Below are 19,617 nucleotides of genomic sequence, written 5' to 3' on the forward strand. Positions count from 1 at the left end.
TAATGCTAAAAGCTCAGCTCACATGCGTCTGAGTGTGTTTAGAGAAAGGATTCTGGAAATCTTTTCATGTTTGTAGTGTGAAGAAATGAATTACAGTTTCTCTAATATGCATACTGTAGCTGGGCCCTTATCAGTACATCTTTAGCTTTCCCTTTATAATTTACTTTTTTTAAAATATCAGGATGCAGTGGTTTATCATTTTTGAGATAGAACCTTTAGAATAACCTATAGAATACTATAGAAGATAAATATTTTACTGCAAACTCTGGCCTACAGTGGCAGGGCTGGCATTCATTTTCTTATGAAGATTCTTATGAAGATTCAATAACCCTGAAGGTCATTCAATAATTCAGGTGCATTATGCCGACCCCGACTGCATACAATGTTACACAATTCGAAAAATGTTATATGATACTTTTTATATAATAACCGAATTATAGAGCCATCTGCATAATGTCTCTTCTGATTAAATCTTAAGGCAGGTTGTGCTTCTACAGCATCTTTCTCTGCATCTGCAGCTTGCCCTTGAAAGGCTGTTACTGCAGCACAGCAAAATCAAGCATGAATAGTGGCTGGAAATGTTCCAGTGGTCCTTTAAGTCCCCTCCCCCAATGTATTCTGCTCTCACCCACCCATCTTCAACCTCCTCCTCCTCTGCCCCCTATCCCAACTAGATGTACCATCCTAATCCATATCATTAATATTTTAGAGCTGGATTCTGGTGGTTATTGGCCAGACTGCAGTGCACCAGTTTAATAAGAAGCTGCCTGACTGTTCCCACCCTCCACAGGATCGGTGCATTTCCTCAAGTGTGACACACACAAAGTTGAGGACCCCCAAGTTTGCCCTGCAGAAAGCAAATCAACATGGATGTGTTTAAGAAAGGTTTTTCTATGGCTAAAGAAGGTGTGGTTGCTGCAGCAGAGAAAACCAAACAGGGTGTGACAGAAGCTGCAGAAAAAACCAAGGAGGGGGTCATGTATGTAGGTAAGTACATATTTGCTAGTTTATAAAGGGAATTAAACAAGGACATTGTGCAGTAAGTTAGAAATTCTCAGCCAAAATGCTTCCCATATAACAGGTCAGATGCTTCCAAGAACTGCCCTGAGTTCACATGTGGAAAAATACTGCAAGATGTGCTTCTTGCACTTTTTTAGGGAGTATCCTATTGTATGTGTGCTAACATGCCCCTTCGTGCTGCAACAGAAAAAGATCAGATTTACACCCTGAAAATCCTTCCTTTTAGTTTTACTTTGCAGAACTACACCACCCAGAATAAAGCTGTGATGCAACTGCTTGTCAGTCACTGTATGAATGAAAAGCATACATATCTGAGTAAGGGATGTGCATGTACTTATCCTACAGTATGTGAATGGAGATATAAAATTTACTGAATGAGAGCAATGATCTGCAAATTGCACACTTATTAGTATTTGCAGAAAACTGTAATCCCTTAGTAAGACAACGCAGGCTACAGATCTCTTTTTTTCTAATCATTTAAACTGCAAGCTACACCAGTTTATAGCTGTTTTTCTGATGTGTAGGCGAGACCGGTTAGTTATTGTTAAGATATCCCCTGTGATGATTCTATTCAACTAATACACATAGTGCCCCTTGCCACTGGCCAACAGCAACTTTTAAATATTCATCGTTATTTTAAGAATTAATTTGCTTTTCTGCTTGCTTAGGTATTTAATTCATGTGACAATGTTAAATTCCTTTCGATAAATACAGCAGCATGCCCTATACCATATGTATAGTTACTGGTTAGTATTTAGAAAAAATCAGCCCACCCCCCCAAGTATTAAGTGCGTCTTTATATCGTTAAGTGATTTATTTCCTGCAGTAGAAGAGATAGAATTGAAAACATTTAATTAAATCTATACGTAATGTAGTAGCTAAAGCTGACTAAAAGCACACATCCTTTCTGTCCAATTCTATAGTCTAATAATTCCTGCTTCAATGCGAAATTGTGAAAACAGCCGCAAACCTTAATTTAAAGGGGTCCTTAATGATTAAACAGGAACTATCCACAGTGCTGACTTTTTTTAAAAGTTAACTTTGCTTGGATACAGAAAAATCATAGACTATAGAATAAAATGGATTTGTCGTTCAGTCTGTCTTTGTCTGTCATTCTCACTACAACATGTTTAGAGTGTTATTTTGCTAGAATTTTTGGATTATTTTCTCCAGCAAGTTTTAGAACAAAATCAAGGACTGTGACACGATATGGGTAAACCACACATTCTCTAGTATGTGTTAAATGTTGGGAAGACAATATATGAAAATAATTGCAAACCAGGCAGACAGATAAAGCAACTCTAAAAAACGGCATGTATTGCCTATTTTGGTGATTTTGATTCTCTCTGCAGTGAATAAGATCTGTGCATTACCCATATTTGGGTGGAGCAAGCAGCAAATACTGGTTTTTCAGCATTCATCTGGGTGTGTCAGTTTCAGCTGCAGTAGCACCCCTGTATTTTTTCTCAACTACATTAATTCAGATTCCCACATAATTAATACCTAACCATACCTGGGTATGTTGCCAATCAATGATCATATCAATGATCATTTAAAAAACTGCATAACAATCAACTAAAAACAAGAGTTCATTGTAGGTGAAAATGGCCAAGTACATGGCTTTTTGTAGTTTTTTCCGTTTTCTAAAATAGATTTTAGACTTTTTTAGTCTTAAGAACTAGAAGCCCATACTGTCACCATGATGGCATGGCTAAATCTGTAGTCACTGTGCTTCTCAAGGCATACAATGCATCTTGAAATTTTGAGAACTGACAATAAAGACCCTTTTATAGACCTACAAATAGGTCATGGGTCAAATCTTCTAAATCTTCCCTTAAGCCTCCCTTACAATTATACTCATTGTAATGCAATACTTGCTAATATTTTGGTGTTTGACACTTCTTTGGGGTGTTAGAACTCTATGAGCTCTAACGCCCTACAGCATGAAATGGAGTTTGACTGCTCAAAGCAGTGAAGCACTATTTCATGAACTGGCACAAAAAAGATAAAAAGTAAACTAAATAAAAAAACACATTGAACTGTCAGAAATCCCTCTGTTTTCCCCACTTCAGCATATAGTAAATTTGCCACCATGTTTAGTAAAGGTGAAATATCCCTTTATACATTATTCTGAAGCAATGATAAGATTATATATGGATGTTTGTAATTGGCTCACTAATGAAATCCTTCTGAATGCTCCTTGTATAGGACGTTGTATATATATTTTTATGTATTCATATTTAATAACCAACAGCCGAGAATATTCTATACAGTATATCAACATAAATGGTGATTAGTGATTGGTTATGATTGGTACTTAATGTTATATGTCACATTAATACTGGCCACGGGCCTCTATATGGTCTTTGAACTTTTCCTTGACTTCTAATATCCTTGTATTTTACAACAGGTTCATTATTAGGTGCTAACAGAGTGTTGACTTGTTTTATTTGTTAATTCTGTGAGCTCCTATTTGACATGCATAGCCATTCTTGATACAAGGCAAGTGCACTTTGACTCCTCATAGTTAGGATACTAGTGGATGATGGTGACACTTATAGTGCCTTAATTATTGTGATACTGACATGCTTTTGATAAACCAATGGGATTTCCTTATTTATCCTTACCTTCCTACAACAAACTGCTTTTCTGGTTATATATTTTCAAAAGCTGAGAAAGTGATCAGATAAAGACATTAAAACAAATTATCTTTTTAAAGTCTTATAATACTTTAGATAAAAAAATATATTAACAGTTTATGTTACCCTTAATAGCTAGATGGTACATTAGACACACTGTTAAAAGTCTAGTCATAGGTCTTTTTGACACCTCCTGAAAAAAAGGTCATTTACAAAACAATATATAGAAATTATGTAATGCTGCTTAAGGGCCTCTATACTGTATCATTTTTCTACTTATGGCAGCATAGTTTTATATCTTTAAACAAGCTAACACATTTAGGTGATTGTATCTACGTATGTTATGCCCAGAATAGAGTATTTATTAGTGACATATTAATATATAGTTGGCTTGGTAGGCCTGTCAGGCTTCAGATGAAGGGACTTCTTACACCAGAGATATTCTGCCTGTAGAAAAATAACTTGGTAAATCTATATAAATATATATCCTTTACACTTTTGTGGGTCAAAAAGGGGCATATTTATTAAAGGTGAAAATAGAATGGACCACTCACACAAGGTAAGTCCATAGCTCTCTATTCATTTGTACAGGTATGGGATTTATTTTACAGAAATCCTTTATCCAGAAAGCTTCAAATTACAGGGAGACCATCTCTGATAGAGCTGTTTTAATCAAATAATTCAAGTTTTTAAAAATAAAAAAAGCTATAATAAATGTTTCACAAAGTATTAAGTCTCTAACTTGTCCGAAGACCTTTAATGCCTCTTAGATCGCGTCGAGTTTGGAAGTGTGCCTCTTAGTTTACGGTTAGCGATCTCTCCCTCCAATCACACCACCTCACTGCTCAACCTCAGAGACACAAAACAAAAGAGCAGGTGTACACCACTGTGACACAGGGTCTCTGCTTAGTTATTACTTACAGGATCCTCGGACTTAGTCGCGTGTAAGTACTTATTCGCAGTGCAGTTCTGCTTTTTTCTTTCCTTTGGGCTTGGAACCCTCTGTTGTATTGCTCATCCGACTGTTATAATTGTGCATGGTTAAGTTTAATTTTAAGTTTTTAAAAATGATATCCATTTACTCTGTAATAATAAAACATTACATTATACTTGATTCCAACTTAAATATAATTGAATCCCCATTGGAGGCAAAACACTCCTATTGGGTTTAATTGATGTTTACTTGTTTTTTTTTAAGTATGGTGATCCAAATTACTGAAAGATCACTTAACCAGAAAACCCCAGGTCCCAAGCATGTGTGTTATGCATTCTGCATAACAGGTCCCATGCGTGTGTTTGATATTTAGGGGCAGAGTTCATCCTTGGATAAATAAGATAAAGCAGAATTCCCACTCTAGGATAAATTTTACCCTATACTATGGCACATAGAGTGGTAGAGTCCCCTCTTGTGGCTGTCTCTGATAAATATGCCCCAGAAGTGTGAAAGTAGAGCTCACCACAGTAAAATTCCATCACTGTCCATAAAGGCGTATTTATTAATTGCTGAAAGTTAGCAGTCGCCATTTGATAAATTTGTCTCTACCATAGGAATGAATAGTGTGACAGATTTTTACTATTTAACACTTTGATAAATTTGCCCTACATGTTTGAGATGCTGCACAATGTTATGTACAATTACTGTAGCATCTGCTTGCACACTGGGTTCCAGTTGTGACTTTGTTGGAATTGGAAATAAAGTAGTAACAATGTTACTACTGGTTTGATGCTCATTCTCTTATCCCTTTTTATTTTAATTAATTTATTCCGAAAATAGGTACCATTATAATTCTTCCACATACATATATCTTTATTTTTAAATAAAGATCAGGGGATGTGGATGATTTGAATGCATCTCAATATTGATTTTCTTTAAAGAACAATCAATTTGTTCCTAGTCTTTTGCAATATGCAGTCAAACAAGACAGATCATGACAGCATAAGCTTTTAATGTCCATTTGCCAGAGAGTACTGCAGTAAACTCTGGGTGCGGTTTTCATGTCCTAATTCAATAAACTATATCTACCGTACACGTCTAGTGTAAAGCTAATTATTCTGGGAATTTGCACAGGGAAAAATGTCTCATGGGGTGTGCTTGTCAGTGAATAGAAACTGCAGATACGTTCCAAATGCTCTAAAATATGGTGTGAAATGTTCTTTATAGGTTAAATCATAATATTAGTTAGATAAAAATCATTTAAACATGAAATAAACCCGATGGGATTGTTTAGCCTCGTATAAGGATTCATTATATCCCAGATAGGAACAAATACAAGGTACCGTTTTATTATTACAGAAAAAAAAAATATTTGATTAAAATGGAGTCTATAGGAGATGACCTCCCCATAATTCAGATCTTTTTGTGTACTGAAAACACATAAGAAAATATGATAAATCATTTAATTTTGTGATTCTACAATCAGTCGGAAAGCTTAGTCTATTATTTCATGAAATCCAGGTGATCATGTTAAGTAGAATGCTACCCTTGGTACTTGCCCCACCAAACAGAGGAGTTGCATTATATTAAGTGGGCCAAGCTGCCTAAACATCGACCAAACAGCTTCAGTGTCCAGAACTTCCAGGTTTTCAATCTTGCAGCTCACTGAAAGTTCAACAGGCCACTGAGAAATAGTCTGAATTCTCATCAATGAGAAGCCAGGAATCATGGACACCACTGAACCAGCTAAACTAGCAGTGATCTGGATGTTTCTTGACCTGTCACTACCGGCAGACTGCAGTGACATTATAAATGATTTTATAAACAATGTGTTTGTTTACCAATTGCTCTTGCCCAGTTCAATAAAAATGTCACTGAACAGTGACAGGTGAGAATTTCATAGAAAGGTGTGCTTATTCAGCATGGGACCACCACAAACAGACAGCCTGAGCAGATGGTGGCTCTGCAGCCAGGCAGTCATCACTGGATGAGAGTGATGGAACCATTTCCAGATCAGATCCTTGTCTCGCATTAGATATTTAAACAGCCTAAAATAAGTTGTTGTTGTCCTCCATGCTATTGTCATTACCAATGATCATTTTGAAAAATCTAAATATCTTCCAGTCAGATCATCACAGATCAATTAATCAAGCTGGCATGGGTGACATTGGGTGACACTTCCTATTAAAAAAAATGGTGTGAAGTGGCTTACGTTTAGCCACATATCAAAAATTCTGATGAACCTTACATTCTTCAACCATAAAAATATAAACAAGCAAATCAACTTAATCATTTTTACTGTACTTTGATTGTCACCCCTCATTTACTTTCAACACCGCTAATTGAACCCTTCCCCACCCATTCAAATCCATGCTGCCAGCCTAAGGGGTAATATACAGTAATAAAATCATTGTTTAAATTAGAATTATTACAGTGATTCAAATTTTTTTCTACTAAAACTTCAACATCTAAAAGCTTGTGAGTTCATGCAGAAGTCAGCGGGAGGCAAAATCTGTGTGTTTTTTTTTCAGTTCTTTGAATCTTTTTGTTATGTATGTAGAGCCATTGAAATGATGCGTAGAATATGAATTTGATGCAATCAAGTTTGTTTTCATGGTTTTATTCAATCAAGTTTTTTCTATTCTGAGATTTTAATAAATAAGCAAACATTTGTGTTTGTAAAATTCCTAGTTAATTCAAATTTAGAAAAAAATTTGAAAACTTCCCAAATTCGAATTTTCATGAATAGGCCTCTTAGTATCACTCTCTACTAATAACATTTTACTAATGAATCAAGCAAAGAAGTAACAGTGTGCTCATAAAACATGTAACAAAGGTGCTACAGGTATAATCACATATAGCAACCATGCTACAGGTAGCATTTACTGGTCAATTTACTGGGGCACCACCTTGTCCCTCATAAATTCAATGAAAAATAGATAAGGTAGGTGGTAGATAATTAGATTAACAGTTCACAGATAATCCCCTAGGATAATGGACTCCTGCTATCAAAACTGTAACAACAAAGGTTTAAAGTACAGGATTGTATACTAATTATCTACCTTGCAAGGACCAAATATGGAGTAGCTTGCATGGTTTAGCTAAAAATTAACAAAAACTATAGATATTTTGTGATTAAAACAGAAGCTATGTTTTGTACTGTATATGCCCTATTCATTGCACTTACTACCCATTTAAGAGTAAACATCTTATTTACTACTAAGGATTACTGCATCTGGTCAAACCTAATACCTTTTGTTACAGATAGGGGTTAATCTGAAAACAATTTTCAAATAATATCTCAATTACTGCAGAGAAAAGGCGTAACTGCTATTCTTTCTGCTGAGCATAGTTCCTATACATAGCACCTTTTCAATAGAATAATACAAAATATAATACTAATACAAAAATGAAATTATTGTCATTTGGGCACCCTTGATAAATTAGCTTTATGTAATCACCCATTAAAGTAGTTTTATGTGTGAGACGTCTCATCTTTGATAATAGGTCTTAGAATTAAAACAAGGGTGTGTACTGTTATGAAACTAGGCATGTTTGTCAAGTTTAAAATAAGCCTTATGCTGCTCCTCCCTAGATTTCAGCTAACACCTCCAATTACATGCAAATTACTATTGAGATCTGGTTCTTCAAGAATTTCCTAATAGTGATGACAACATCTGACATTTTATTTTGCAGGAGCAAAAACTAAAGAGGGTGTTGTGCACAGTGTGAATACAGGTAAGCAACCAAGGCCCAAAGAATTTTGTGTTTCATAGAAGAAAGAAGAAGCCTCCGTTCAGAACTAAAGTATAGCAAATTGCAGAAAACATTCAATTTTCTATTCTTCTGTTACTAAAAACACAACAAAGACATTGTACAATCACCCCATATATTATACTACAATATTTAGAAAGTTTTTTTTAAGGAAACATTCTTTGATTATATAAAATACAAATAACACCACTATTTTCCATGAATATGATCCTAAAATGTCTAGTAGTCACTTATCCAAGAGGCAAACGTTAATTAAAGGGTGATGAACAATGATATTTGCATATCCCTGGCACATCTGTATAGATTAAAATAGAGAGGCCTATATGGTGGTGGCCCACCATGGTCCGGCACTAAATGAATAGTGTCGGACTGGCCGACCGGGATACCAGGACAACTCCCGGTGGGCCAAAATATCAGTGGGCCCTCATGCTGCTAAACTTGTGGCCTATTTCATGGCCATTCCCTATTTGTATGAGAACAAAGAGGCTAAATAGATGGAATAATTGATTATAGTATGTAAAGAAAACAGACTAGGAGAATAGAGGTTGATTGAGGAGATGAAGAATAATAGTGGTCTAAGGTTTTATGGTGGGCCCCTTGTCTAAGGTTTTTGGATGGGCCCCTGGTGTCCCAGTCCAATACTGTAAATGAAGCAGCAACTATTGTGTCACATTGTATGCTAGACTTGGGCTCTATTTTACCTTGTTGGACACGTGACACCATCAGAGCCCAATTTACACCTGGACAGGTCAGAGCTGTTTAAAGGAGAAACAAACCCTTAATAAAAAAAAACCTACCCCCTACTCTACATAGACCCTCACCCCCCAGCCTAGCTGCCCCCTCCTGGCAAATGCCCCTAACTCTTTACTTACCCATCCGTGCAGATTCTGTCCAGCGGAGTTCATGGGTGCCATCTTCTTCTCTTCGGTAATCTTCGGAATGAGACCGGCAAAGCGGCACATGCGCAGTTGGAGCAATTTTCCGTTTCACTACAACTGCACATGCGCCGAAACTCACGGAAATTGCCAAATCGTCTGCCCTATTCCGAAGATCACCGAAGCGGCTGAAGATGGCGCCCGTGAACTACACTGGACAGAATCTGCATGGTGGAGTAAGTAAAAAATTAGGGGCATTTGCCCGGGGGACAGCTAGGCTGGGGGTGGAGGGAGGTCTATGTAGGGTAGGGGGGTAGGGTTTTTTTTATTAAGGTTTAGCTTCTCCTTTAACTGTTGTGTGCCAACTCATGGTAGATTCTACCTCTCCCTTTACACAATGCATCTCTTGAAAAGATGAAAGCCCCATAATGATTTCATTTTACATATGTCACTATTGGGATACTTAAATAAATGCCCCCAGGATGTCAGTAAACATGGAATTAAAATGTAATACAAATGAAACCTTAGCTGATATATATGTAAAATGTTAAAAACAATGCATCCTGATGCTTTTATACCATTTAGAGGATGTTTGGCATAAATGCTGTTTCCGTATAAAAACATAAAAGCAATAAGGGAAGCCTGTATTAGTCAAAACATGATTTCTAAGGAAATATAATACTGTCTAGGAAGGAAGCCACTGTTAAAACATCTACTCTTGTATTGTCATTTTTAGTTGCTGAAAAAACCAAAGAACAGGCCAATGTGGTTGGCGGAGCTGTGGTTTCTGGAGTAAATCAAGTAGCTACAAAGACTGTAGAAGGCACAGAGAATGTTGTAAGCTCTACTGGTATAGTAAAAAAGGTATGCAGCAATTCTTTTACTTTTTCCCCATTACCTTTCTTTGGAGGGAGAAGTGAAGCAAAAACAAGAGCATGAGAATTAAACAAGAGAATGTGGCTCAATTTCACTGTGAAGGGGATATGGATCAAATCTGTAGTTGTGGAATTACAACCAATTGGTAACAGGAAAATGGGGAATTCCAAAAGGAGCACCAGTAGTATTTGCATTTTTTAGTCCTGGAACCAAAGGAACCAAAAGCACAGCCATACAGTGTATATACACAAAATATAACATAAAACTGCACTCAAAGGTCTTGCAAAGACGTGGCAGTTAGCCTACACAAAGCAGTGTAAACTGCACCTTGGTATATATATTCACTTTACATTGAATATGTATAAGTGGGAGATCAGGAAATGAAATAGTCTTTACTATAGAATATAGTGTACTCTATAGTAAACACAATAAAGTTAATTCCAAAACGAGTGAAGTTTATTATGCTTTTTCTGTGTCATATTTAAAAATGAAGTAGTGCCTTAATACCATAGAGGAGTGATCCCCAACCAGTGGCTCTAGAGCAACATGTTGCTCACCTATCCCTTGGATGTTGCTCCCAGTGGCTTCAGAGCAGGTGCTTATTTTTTAATTCTTGGCTTGAAGGCAAGCTTTAGTTGCATAAAAAACCATACATACTGATTCTCCCATAGGCTGCCAGTCCACACAGGGATATTTTGGAAAAACAATTGAAATGGAGAGTCATTATGCCAACAACTAGCAACCTAAAGAGAAAATGCTGTGCCTTTAGCCAACACTGCAATGTATAGGTCCTGCCACAAGGTGGCAGTATTGCTTCTTTAGAAACCTGTGCATATTTCCAGTTAGTTTACTATGGCGATGCATGTGTTTTACACACCAGCATTCAGTTAAACCTTTACATAGGAATATGCTTTCCCTCACATTATAACAATAATTTTTCCTGTTGGTCTTTTCTTAGCAAATTGTTCTTATTAACTCCGATTTAATTCTTAATAATTGTTTCGGGATAATTGACCATTTATCTAGAAGTCTGGATTATTTCAAAGGGAACTATCACTATTATAAATATTCACAAAATTCTAGTGAATGTTTAATACATTTGTTTCAAAAATAGTTTTTTTCTTGCACTTACATATATTATTAACAATTTTTGTAAGCACCTCAACATACCATTGTTCCCTTTAATGAAACTAACACATTCATACTATGAGTGATTGACAGATTTCTCCTAGCCTAATTGTCTGATTCCAGCAAGGAGTTCGCAATTTACGGAACAGTATGGAGGAGGTGTTTACAGTAAGAAACAAAATGTTAGGTTGAGGATGCACACAAGTCAAAGCATTTATATCTCAAAAATGAAAATAAAAAATAATAAAACGTATTTGTGAAAAATAATGTGTAGGCACTAAGGTTCAGTTAGCGATGGCTCCCTGTTGAGTAACACAAAAAAATCCTTCTCTTACCCTTATACAGGGTACCCTCATATTTTTCAAGCAGAAAAGCATATGTTTATCTAGTAAGAAAGTGGTCTAGATACCATTCAAGGGTTGTATTGTGTTTGTTTCATATTCAGTTGATAAAACTCATTTTTGGCAAATAGTAATGACAATTTTATAGAAAAACATTTCAATTCTCAATGATCGTGTACATACACTATGGGGCCGATTCATCAAGAGTCGAATATCGAGGGTTAATTAACCCTCGATATTCGACTGGGAACTAAAATCGTTCGACTTCGAATATCGAAGTCGAACGATTTTGCGCAAATCCTGCGATCGATCGATTCGAAGGATTTGAATCCAACGATCGAAGGAAAATCCTTCGATCAAAAAATCACAGGCAAGCCTATGGGGACCTTCCCCATAGGCTAACATTGACTTCGGTAGGTTTTATCTACCGAAGTAGGTGGTCGAAGTATTTTTTAAAGAGACAGTACTTTGATTATCGAATGGTCGAATAGTCGAACGATTTTTACTTCGAATCGTTCGAATCGTTCGAATTCGAATGAATTTAACCAATTCGATGGTCGAAGTACCCAAAAAATACTTCGAAATTCGAAGTTTTTTACATTCGAATTCTTCACTCGAATTTTGTAAATCTGCCCCTATATGTATGGTCCCACCACATTCCATATTTGTGACTTTTAAATCATTTTGGTCTAACTTCCCCAGCATTTTCTCAGGGCATCTCTTAGCTCAGTGGTCCCCCACCATTTTTACCCGGGAGCCACATTCAAATGTAAAATGTGTGGGAGAACCACACAGGCAAGAAAAAAGTTCTCAAGGGTTGCTATATAGAAGCTTTCATTGGCTATATGGTAACTCCATGTGTACTGTAAGTGTGTAAGAAGATCTATTTATCTATAAACTTGTGTCCTTATTTCTCCAAAGCTTGAAATCAAGTTATGACTTTAAAATAAGCACCTGGTTTTAGGCCACTGGTGAGCAACAGCACACAAGTAGTTATGGGCAAATCTGACCCATTTCACTTTGCTTAAAATTTGCCGAAATGCATTGACAAAATGTTTTTGACGCAACACAATTTTTTTACTCATTGGAGTCATTTTTGCGGCGAAGCTTGGTGAACAATTTTGCTCATCACTTGACTGGTTGAAGATCACTGCCTCAGCCAACAACAAGATAACAGATATATAAAAGAACTGCTCACCCTCAACTGGGCTTCTAGGGGCACTTAGAAGAACCAATGGTCAACTAACTGACCTTGAGACTGGAGCTAGAGTCATTGCTTTGGGAATCCTAGTGGGACTAACCCCACAGTTTGGGAACCAAATATTCCAAATACCCTACATTTAAAGCAACAGTAACATCAACAATTTCAAGTGTTTTAAAATTGAATGTACTGTTTCCTAGCACTGGTACAACTGGTGTGTTTGCAGAAACACTACTATAGTTTATATAGGCAAGCTGCTGTGTAGCCAAGCAGTCATTCACAAGCACAAGTTACAGTACATAGCAGATGTGAAATCCCATTGTGTTCTACTACAGAGCATATCTGTTATCTGCTAAGAAGCCTGTGCCTTTTCTCCTTTGTTAGCTTGAATGGCTGCCCCATGGCTACACCATTGGGTATTTACAAAAACTGCAGTTTTCTTTAAAAAACAAACACATAAACAATGCATAGCAACAGTATATTATATTTTATTTACTTTAAAGCTCTTTTATTCCTGTTACTGTTCCTTTAACAAATAAATACATAAAAAATACTATATCTTATATAATGACAATACAAGCTCCTCTTTGCAAGAAGACAAGTGAATAAAATATAGGGTGATAAGATCTCCCACAGTAGCACTGCAACCAGTTCCACAGGTCTGTACTAGGAAATCAGCTACAGGGAGATAAACTTCCAGAGAAATAGGTAGGTGTAAAATTGTGAGAAGATAAATATTAAATTAAAATGGGCAAGGTATGTGAATCATTAGTAATGTGAACACATTAGTAATGATATTTCATTGATACGATTGCCTCCTTGTTTTAAAGGGAATGTCCCCCCAAATACAGTTTTTATGTATTATGAAAGAAAATGTTAATCTAGGCATCTTTTCAATATAAATTAATTAAAAATGTAAATGGTTTAATGTTTGTAAATAAACTTAACAGGCACTTATTCATAATCCAAACTTTCATTCAAACCACTGCTTGATTGTAGATTGGATGGTGGCAACCATATAGTTGATGAAATTCCAAACTGAGCAAAAACCTCAGCCAAAATTCACTAAAATAGAACATGAAAGCCAATTACAAATAGTCTCAGACTACCAAAAATCATGAAATGGGTAAATGCCCTTTTGATGCATCATATTACTAAAATGCTCCTGAAAAGTAAATTACTATATGGTATCCCAATATAACTTGTTTTTAGCATAAAGAAAATGGTCATAATGGGAGCACACTGTTTCATTGGTGTGTTCTACGTATTAAGGCAAATTTATGCAATGCGCCATATCATTCACATGTCATGATTGGGTATATGCCACTAGGTGGTGGTTTCTAATTGTTTTCTAAATTGTAGTTTATTCAATATAGGCAAGCAAAAGGCTCTTGAAAAAATAACATAAATACTACATATCTTATTGTTTCTAAAGCAAAAGCTCATTTGAATAATATGAAAAAACAGCTGAAAAAGGTGTCCAGGGTCCTGCAGTGGAACTTATTAATGTGTGCAGAGATGACTCTCAGGGAGTAACCACTCTCTGTTTATTTCCATAGACCAGCAGTGACTAAAAGAACTAGAAATATAGTGCTTTAGTGAGTTAGCTTTCATGCACTTTGGGTTCATTGTGGTACTGTGTTCTCTGGATGCATGGTAGCCATCACACATAGTACCTAGTACAGAAAAATTTAAGCCACAAATCCCAAAAAAGGATGTTGTGCTTCCCCTTCCATGGGTCAGCCTGTCACTTTCCTGGGATGTCAGCAATAACATGGAGATTAATCCTCCTACCGATATCTTTAAGAGTCCCCTGTAAATTTGTCACCCATGTGGACCTGGACTTATATGTTAAAAACAATGTAATATAAATTTATTTTACAGAATGTACAATCATTCTGCTTCCTCATTGATATTTTGCCTTAAAAATTCACCAATTGGCCCCCTTCTATGCATAGGATTATTGGTTTTGATAGCTTCATTTGGATAAGGACATAAAGAGAAATCAAAATAAGGTTGGTGAAATGTCTGCTGAGATGCAGAAAAAGCACTGAAGGTTAAACTGGAGACAGGAGTTGAGGAGCTGGGAACACAGGTCTTAAAGAAAAAAAAAATACAGAAAGTTGGGAAATAATGATATGACAAGTGTTCAATACCTCAATCAACTGACTAAAACCTGTCCTTTATATACCATTTTTCTGAATTCCTCTGCAACAGTATGTCATACAAGCATTTAATATCCCAGTAATGTGCATTAAAGCATAGTTAAGTTATTTAGACATATTCTCATGTTCTCTGTTAGGATATGAAAAAAAACATCTTTATAGACAGTGACTAAGAAATGTTATGACTAGTTGACTAGCAGAGTTAACAACTATTTCATTTATATTTTACTTGTACACAGGACGATCTACACCCAGGTCAGCTAGAAGAACCTGCTGCAGAAGAAGATCTGGCAGTGGAGGCTACAGAAAGCACTGAGCAGGTAGAAATACAAAACAACAGTAGCCAATCACATGCTGGTGTTTAGATATCTACAGAATTTTCCTCATATGTCAGATGCCCTTGCTTGCCTGCTCCCTTGCCTTCACATAATATTTTTGCTATGATTGGGAGTCTTTGTGCAAATGTACCAATAATGTCATTGTGTGTGTGTATTAATAAGTAGAGGAGCAGTTACAGAAGAGTGCAGTAACAGAAGAAAGCTTAAGAGGCAGTTAAAAAACAGAGGCATCTTTGGAAAATAATTTAATCTGCGGGAAGTATATTGAATATGTTAGTTTATTGGTAGGATGTGACATGCATGAATACTTGGCTAGATAATTCAACCCTATTCAGTATCATTTATGAAAATTAGAAATCCCAATTTGACTTACCCTTTTTACTCCCCTACAGTTCAGTTTCTTTTTCCCAGCACCTTGTAACCTCCATCACCTGCCTATTAGAATATCTCTCATTGACACAGGCCCACAACATATTATGCTTTTTCATGATGATGTGGATGGAGTAAAACCCAAGGCTCTAATATTGCAGGGAAGCTGTGCTAATCACTGTGTCATTAATGAAATGGGACCTGTTATCCAGAATGCTCAGGGCCTGTGGTTTTCTAAATAAGAGATATTTGGATCCCCACACCTACTAAAAATCATTCAAACAAGAAATAAACCCAATATGATTGTTTTACCTCCAGTAAGGATTAATTATATCTTAGTTGGAATAAAGTTTCAGGTACTGTTTTATTAATACAAAGAAAAAGGAATGTGCATTATTTTATTAAAATGGAGTCTATGGGAGATGGCATTCCCTTAATTAGGAGTTTTCTAGATAATGGCATTTTGGATAACGGACCCCATACCTGTTTTTAATTGTTTTTTCCTAGTTGTAAAGTGTCTCTGTTTCTTTTCAGGCTGGTGATGGAGAGAATTAATCATTCACCCTTGTGTGCCACTGGGAATCTTTGAAAAACTAGCTAAGGACATTGAAGGGAAGCAATTAATACCACAAGAATACCACAGGCTTAAAGCCAACCAACACCTGAAATTGAAAAAAAATCCTGTTGAACTAACAAATCCATCAGTGTATGCATTCATGTCATAATTGTGAATGTACAGCTTTGTAACCCAACTGACATAGCACCACTCACACCTGATCCTTTGTTATATATCCTTCACATCTCCATTGTATTTATTATACACAATTTTGTTTGACCCTGAGCTCTGAATCCGCATGGTTTTACTAACAGTGTATTTTTACTCTTTCATTTCCTGCCAATCTTCATTTGTATGTGTATCTATTTGATGGCACCTACTACTGATCCAGTGCTCTGCATTACTCCATCTGTGAATAGTTTTCTTAAGGTGGCCATAGGTGTAACAATTACGATCTTTCCTGGAAAAGATCTTTTCAAGAAAGATTGTTTGTTTCAATCCACACTTGTAAAGCTGAGTCATCATATATACAGGTAGAAACAATAGAATTCTATCTGTAGCTGACGATTCAGCACTAATAATGGCCAATATGCGGCTGCCTTCAAAGGTGCCGGATCAAAATGTTCCGGCCAGCCCGATCGATGAGTCGACCGTTATCCAAGCCTTCCGCCTATATCGGTCTGCTTGTCACCCACCATACACGCACCGAATATCGTACAAATTTTTTTTTGTATTGAAGCCTATTGTATCATGTGTATCATGTATTGTATCATTCAGCCATATAAATATAACTTTATTTGAGTATCATGACTGTTTCTTTTTGTCATTATATATATATATATATATATATATATATATATATATATATATATATATATATATATATATATATATATATATATATATATATATATATATACATATATATATATATATATAAATATATATACATATATATATATATATATAAATATATATACATATATATATATATATATATATATATATATATATATATATATATATATATATATACACAGTCCAGCAAACCATAATGTACTCTCAAATATTCCGCCAGCAGTTGGGTGCGTTAACTTATCATGATGAGTCAATTCATTATATCATATATCCATTCCAGCAGAGTCGCACACCATCGATATAAAATTCTTAAAACATAGCAGTTATTGTTGTGTTGTAAAAAACATCAGCAGATAGTTTTGTATATGCTCATCTGTACAGAGGCAATATCACAAAGTTTCAGGGGCTGACTGCTCCCTTTTTCAAGTATGTCCTCATAACAGGTCAAAATGATTTAAACAGTATTTTCCTTCGTTGCACATCTAGATAAGGCTGTGTCGACATCACGAATGACTGAGTCGCGCAAGTTGCCTCTACATCGGACATTGACGGAATGTTCCGATGTAGAGGATGTGCACAATGTCGGTTTGTGAGAGCAGGCATTGAGGAGAGAACCACCTCCATATAATATATAATTAAAAAACACACTGAAATGCCACTCATCTATTTGTATATATTGTTGTGTTCAGGACTGGCTATTCTTAAACAACTTGTTTATTTAAGCTCCAACATGGCTTACTATGTACATGCATTTCAAGAAGGAAATACAGGTATAGGATCCCTTATCCGAAAACCCGATATCCAGAAAGCTCCGAATTACGGAAAGGCTGTCTCCCATAGACTACATTTTATCCAAATAATCCAAATTTTTAAAAATGATTTCCTTTTTCTCTGTAATAATAATACAGTACCTTGTACTTTATCCCAATTAAGATATAATTAATCCTTATTGGAAACAAACCCAGTCTATTGGGTTTATTTAATGTGTAAATGAATTTCTAGTAGACTTAAGGCATGAAGACCCAAATTACCGAAAGATCAGTTATCCGGAAAACCCCAGGTCCCGATCATTCTGGATAACAGGTCCCATACCTGTATATCAAATTATGGAGAGCAAACAAAAAATGAAGCTAGAAAAGCATATCCACTATCAGAGAGAATACTGGGTCTTTTATTGCCAGACCATTTTTGAACATTTTGTACTCTTTCACTTTAAGGGCCTTTCCTTGGGGGGTCTTTTAGTTTACCCAGGAAAACAATATATGTTTTTTTTTCAGGATAACCTGAGCTTTCAAAATAAGTAATTCCACTTCCACTAGGCTTCTAAGTGTCTAATAAAATGAAAACAATCAGGTTGTCACATTGTTGACAACAATTATCAACAGTATCAGCACAATCCATATCTCATATTAATACTCTCTCCTGTCCCAATATGGCAGCTTCTCTCTACAACGATGCCCTTTCAACAGCACTTGACTCCCTTGCACCTTCTACCACCCGTCACAGCCGGCCAGCTAAACCCCAACCCTGGCACACTAGTGTAACTCGGTACCTCAGAAGATGTAGTAGATCAGCTGAGCGACGGTGGAGAAAGTCACAAACTGATCCTGACTTCATACACTTCAAATTCATGCTCTCCTGCTATAACCGAGCTCTATCATTAGCCAAAGAACAATACTTCTCTTATCTAATATCTACTATGTCCTCCAAACCACAGCAGCTGTTTGCCACATTTAACTCACTCCTATGCCCCCCTCCACCTCCTCCACCTATTAATGTTACCGCCCAAGACCTTGCTCATTTCTTTAATGAAAAAATCGATCTTATTAGGCTGAGCATACCGTCCGACAACAATCTCAGACCAACGTGCAGTCCACTCACATCTACTTTGCACTCCTTCACCCCTGCAACTCTAGATGAAGTTAGCAAACTTCTAGCCAGCTCAAAACCCACCACCTGCTCCCTTGACCCCATACCCTCTCGCCTTCTCCACCCAATCTCTGATACACTCTCTCCTGCACTTACCCACCTATTCAATCTTTCACTCTCTACTGGTACCTTTCCATCATTATACAAACAAGCACTAATCACTCCTATCCTCAAAAAACCTTCCCTTGATCCCAGCTCTCCCACTAACTATCGACCGGTCTCCCTTTTTCCATTCGCATCCAAATTACTAGAAAGGCTTGTTTACCAACGCCTGATCCAGCATCTCACTCACAACTCCCTCCTCGACCCCTTGCAATCTGGCTTCCGCCCATCACTCTCGACTGAAACTGCACTCACCAAAGTAACCAATGATCTTCTATTGGCAAAGTCTAAAGGTCATTATTCCATTCTAATCCTTCTAGATCTCTCTGCAGCCTTTGACACAGTTGACCACACACTCCTCCTTGACATTCTACACTCATCTGGCATTCGGGACACTGCTCTTTCATGGTTTACATCTGACCGTATGTCTGACCGTTCCTTTAAAGTTTCCTTCTCTAACTCTACTTCTACTACTTTCCCACTCTCTGTTGGAGTTCCTCAAGGCTCTGTTC

The 19,617-nt window shown here is 36.5% G+C and overlaps 1 protein-coding gene across 1 annotated transcript; it reads left to right on the forward strand.

Annotated features, from left to right (window-relative positions):
* The first annotated feature begins 804 nt into the window (after positions 1 to 804).
* Positions 805 to 16,855, forward strand: sncg.L (synuclein gamma L homeolog). The gene is given in 5 exon segments (NM_001091732.2): positions 805 to 987; positions 8,290 to 8,331; positions 9,979 to 10,106; positions 15,193 to 15,273; positions 16,195 to 16,855. Coding segments are annotated over 5 exon segments (393 nt in total). The 5' UTR covers positions 805 to 866; the 3' UTR covers positions 16,216 to 16,855.
* The last annotated feature ends 2,762 nt before the right edge of the window (positions 16,856 to 19,617 follow it).

The sequence above is a fragment of the Xenopus laevis genome, chromosome 7L, assembly GCF_017654675.1.
Source record: "Xenopus laevis strain J_2021 chromosome 7L, Xenopus_laevis_v10.1, whole genome shotgun sequence".
NCBI classification, from domain to species: Eukaryota; Metazoa; Chordata; class Amphibia; order Anura; family Pipidae; genus Xenopus; species Xenopus laevis.